We start from the raw sequence: 5160 nt of genomic DNA, 5'->3' as shown, positions 1-5160 counted from the left end.
MAAACAGGAAAAGACCCGTGAAAGGCGAATCGACACACACCACCTGTTCGTCGATTCCTAAGCTGTTTTCGACAGCACGGAAAGGAGCTGCCTTTATGCCGCGATGTCTGAATTTGGTATCCCCACAAAAGTAATATGGCTGAGCAATCTGACGTTGAACAATACCAAAAGCTCCATCAGGATCAGGAAGGACCTATACAAGCCGTTCGATACCAAACGAGGTTTCAGACAAGACGACGCTCTATCGTGCAACTTMTTCAACCTGCTGATGGAGGAAATAATTCGAGCTGCAGAGCTTAATCGAGCAGGTACAATACTTTAAAAGAGTGTACAGCTGCTGGCGTATGCCGATAATATTGATATCATGCCGTAAGTTCTGCTTTCTCCACACTGTGCAAGGAAGCAAAGCAAATGGGTCTGGCAGTTAACGAAAAAGGAAACCTTGAAATGGATCACCGTTTAAAACGGTCAGACAGATCCATTAAAGGAAAAGGAATTAAAGGAATCAGTAAAGGAGAGCAGGTGGGGGTGGGTACAATTTCTCTTGAACTCTTAGTTTTCAGGCGGACCCGGAGCTCTGTAAAAAACTAAAATCTCTCCCGCGTCTCGGTTCTCGCTCTTTGACTCTGTTAGTTTCTTAACTGTCAAGTCAAAACTTACAAATTTTACAAGCATGCTTCCAGATATACTATACAATACTTCCAGTTGGATTTTTTTTTTTAATTTTCGTTTACTTTTTGTCTAATTTCCTATAAAACGTGATAAATTGATGGCGTCTAGTCGTGCTTATGTGTTAGGTTAGTGTGCATTWGTAAGACCACATGGATGATTTTTTACACTTAAGTAATTTCAATTAGTAACTTTAAAAGCTTACAAGTTAAATATATGTATAACAAAAACAAAAACATAGCGTTTGATACACTCAAAGCATKACACATGGCGACGCACACATACAAGCGCACTTACTACACACACACATATTATAAAATATGCTTTCTTTCTTTTTTTTTGTTTTTGAATTATTTTTGGTTATTATTCTTCTCACACACAGACACACGTGCACACATTTGCTGGTGAGTGTTATGCATGTGTACTTGTACTGTTATTAATATTTTTACTTATTGTTTTTGGTTTTACTTTTACTTTTAGTTTGTTTTTGCTTTCACTTTTGTTGTTTTGTATTACAGCTAAATTCGATGCTGGTGGTTAAGTTGTTCAATTTCTTCGTTTGCCGGTCAAAAGTTTTCTACTTTAACCCTACATTTAAGCTAAAATCAAACTTTCAACACAGTTACGCACATACATATACATATCTGATGTAAATGCCACTGTGGGTCCTTGTTCTCGGCATACTTATACTTGTCCCAATCCCTGCTGTACATAAGTATTGCAGAATTCTTCATTTATGTCTTCTACATGTTTTTACCCGTTCTTTCACTTGTTCATAAAATTAAAATCTGGACTTACTTTGTACATCCCCTTTTCTTACATTTGTGTTGGCTGCTTAGGTTCATTCCTTTGCTGTGTGGTAAAACTTTTCAGGTTTTAAAAACATTTTTTGAAGAAATTTAGAAAACGAAAGACTCGCGCGAATAATGTCGGATGTCGGCYACGTTGGCTGGTTGTTATTCATGCAGCTGAAAAGAGGTGCGAGATGTGTTCATCATTAGTATAGAGAAAGAAATCTTAAATTTTGGACTTAAAATACATAGCATTTTATATACACAGCAAGCAACACATATAAACACACAGAGACACGAAAAAGAGTTTTCAAGCGCTTTAAAGCATACAAATTGAAAAGAAAAAAACTATTGAAAAGAAAAACTCAAAACAAATTAGTAAATTGAGGCGTTGGTCCAGCATGTAGTGAAGAAAATATAGTAGTCGTAATTGATAGTGTACACGAAGGCCGTGGAAAGTCGATTYGGCGTCGTTCGCAGCAACTCGGACTGACGTAAAGAGGACTTGGCGCATTTTACGTCGAGATCTTAAGTTGTAAGCGTACAAAATATAGCTTGAGCCACAACTGCAGCCGCTCGACCTTCCCAAGCGATAACGTTTCGCTCTTTGAGCTCTTGAAAGGTTCCAAGAAGTTCCATTTCTGGCTCAATGGGTATGTAAACAAGAAAAATTTACGCATTTGGGACGAAAAGCAACATAAAGATATCCAAGAGATGCTATTTTATCWAGCTGTTATTTGTGGGGCATCGGTCCATATTGCTTCAAAAATGATGCCGGTGGGAACGTAACCGTCAATGGCGACCGTTATCACGCCATGTTAACAGCCTATTTGATGCATGAAATTGACGTTCGTGATCTCGTCAACATTGGGTTTCAACAAGATGAAGCCATTTCCCACACATCGCCACAATCAATGGATTTATTGAGCGAACACTTCCGTGTTAGACTTTTTCCTCTGAGTATATGTGAAGTCCAAAGTCTATGCGTACAATCCCGCTTCGATTCAGGCCTTGTAGCAAAGTTACCAGTCGAAATAGTTGAACGTGTCATCGAAAATTGGACTCAACGGAAGGATCATCTTAGACGTAACCATAACCAACATTTAAAAGAWATAATCTTCAAAAAATAAATGCCAAAGAATGTTCTTTCGAATGAAAATAAGCATTAAACTGATATTGCAAGATCRTCATGAGACCTACGGCGMGATAGAAATTATACACATTAGTGGAACCAGCTTACATTCAATCTTGAATGAATCAAACAATCGCTCAAAAAAAGTGATGGAGAGAAATGTTAAAAAGCTACGRTAGYGATGTTTCGAAACATGTCTATGACATCCTATACATTRACTGAAACATCTGCGTTTTTGAGCACTAAAAACATCGATTTGATGAGTCTTCCGTACAGTCCTCGCTTGACATTTTGACTTCTTTTTACTCTCGTACGTAAAAAATAAACCAAGAGTTCAGCGAATTAAGAGCTGGCTGGGTCATGTCGTTCGTATGAATCGAAACACTCCARCTCTGAAAGTATTCGACGCAGTACCCGCCGGGGAAAGCAGAAGAAGAGGAAGCGRTGTCTACGTCAATTTAAGAAGAATTACTTTTGCTGAACTACTTACAGAATACATCCAATAGCGACAATTTTGACGAAGCCATTAAGCCAGAAACGRACTGTAACTGAGAAGATGATTTTTCGATGAACGTGAATATGCATAATAGTCTTGGATAATCTCCAAGCGGGTTACCAAAGTGAAAAGTGACATGATGAAATGGCAAACCATACTGAACACATTGACAAAATTTGAAAAAAATCCGTAAAAGAAAATGGGCGACACGAGCTGTCAAAATCACGGGCTCTTGAAAAGATCCAAGAAGATACGACGTTTTCGAGCCAAGCCRAAAAGCAAACTGAAGAGATTCAAAAGCTGCTATTTTATCCGGAAAAAACAGCGGTTTGGTGTTTTTTTATGAGCCGGAGGAATCAAAGTATACAAAGAACTATTATATACGTCGAAATATATACATATATGTATATGGTATATTTCCATTTACAGGCGCATGCAAAAAAAAAAACCTTATAAATTAAAAAAGAGTTGGATGCTGAGAAAAATAAAATAAATTTACAAAAACCATAACAAATGCAACACTGCATGCAAAAAGTAGCTCAGCAACTCAATAGACACACTTAGCATAAAAACAAAACCAAAAAGAGTTTTTTGAATTGCTACCGAATATTGAAAGAAAGAGATAAAGTATGAGTATAGATGTAAGTCTTTTTGTAGAGTCATAGTTGCAGTACAAGGCAAAAGAAGCACAAATATTTAGAAGAAAAACGTAAGAAATCTTTATAGTACAGAGGTACTGAARAAACACTTGAATTAATTGCATTATAGTTTTGGTGCCGCTTACCAAACTTACTCTGTCTCTCTCTTTTTAGTTGATTGTGTGAGCGCGTGCTTCTAATTATGAATTGTCTTATTTCTATTGTAGTTTGGCATCAGCTATTTTATATTTTGGTGAGTCTTACAGTGTCTCGATTCAATGTCTGTGTTTTTGAAGTGGGTTGGCAAGATTTCTCGAGAACTACTCAATCGATCTTCATGAAATTTTACACAGGTCTTTGAGATACAACTCTTAAAGGCTTGGACGAAGGATTTATTTTCGATTATGTGAAAAAAATTTCGCGAAATTTTATTTTTTTTGTAAAAATGTCTGCAAAACCAATTTTCAGTTTTTTTTTCTTCGTCTAGGTTTTAACTAAAACACGTCTTTTTTACTTTAGATGATCCTGTAAGGAGTTATCCTGCCAACGCGTGTGCATCTTTTTTACGAAGGGTCACCGGAAATAGCCTTGCAATGGCTGAGTTTAAAATATTTTTTCCAAAAATTTCGGAATTTCCTTACTAATAGTGTATGTTTGTARCAGTAAAAAAATTCTAATAAAATATTTCAATTTTATTTGAGAAAAAATAATTGAAAAAATGCTGTTTTTTACCCGAGGAAACCCATGCAACCAACTCCTTAATATATTTGAGACGGTGAGGTTTATTAAAAAATTTTGAGAGGCCTTATTGTAGGGCATTCAATTTGCTACAAAATCCATGAATCGAGATATGTTTTCAAGCAGTTGGAAGCGAGATATGAATTTTCCATCTGATAATAAGAAATAAAAAAAATGGAAAACTGTAACTACTATAAGGAGCTCATACTTGAAGAGATTTTCTTAGTGTTGTCTAAAAACGTATTTGTCAAAGTACCAAGTTAAAATAATGTGCCAAATAATTTATTTCGCATGGGAATCGAATTYGATATGGAAAGAGTTTTCGATCGAAAATTTTCATGCTTTCACTGACCTACCTTATCATAACACTACTGTGAGTAAAAAATAGTAGGACTTTTTCAAATCGCTCGCAACGGCAAGTTTTTCRATCGAAACCGATTCAATGATTAGATACAATATTATATTTGAGCATATAGTATTCGACGAAAATTCGATGYTGATCCGGCAAGTTTAGTTTCGGAGGTTTGAACGGATTTTTTAATTTAATGGAATTGGCTTATCTTTRAAACAGTTTTTTCGGAAGTCAGTGAGGAAATTTTCTCCGAAAGGCCGCGACCGATCAAAGGATCGAATAATTAAATTTTTGTTAATTACTTCGATTTTTTAAACTTCACTGAAATGTTTTTACCAAATACA

At 36.0% G+C, this 5160-nt stretch overlaps 1 protein-coding gene across 1 annotated transcript in view; it reads right to left on the bottom strand.

The window, feature by feature from the left end:
- Positions 1 to 425: 425 nt before the first annotated feature.
- The window catches only part of LOC108978654 (neurofibromin), a 31233-nt gene continuing 26498 nt past the window's right edge, over positions 426 to 5160 (bottom strand). Inside the window, exon 27 of the mRNA XM_018949033.1 lies at positions 426 to 1637. Coding sequence (XP_018804578.1) covers positions 1630 to 1637 — 8 coding nt within the window. The 3' untranslated portion in view covers positions 426 to 1629. The remainder of the gene's footprint in view (positions 1638 to 5160) is intronic.

This window comes from Bactrocera latifrons, unplaced genomic scaffold (assembly GCF_001853355.1).
Source record: "Bactrocera latifrons isolate USDA-ARS-PBARC rearing strain unplaced genomic scaffold, ASM185335v1 scaffold_125, whole genome shotgun sequence".
NCBI lineage: Eukaryota > Metazoa > Arthropoda > Insecta > Diptera > Tephritidae > Bactrocera > Bactrocera latifrons.
The sequence above is the reverse complement of the archived record's forward strand: the minus strand, read 5'-3'. Positions and strand labels throughout refer to the sequence as shown.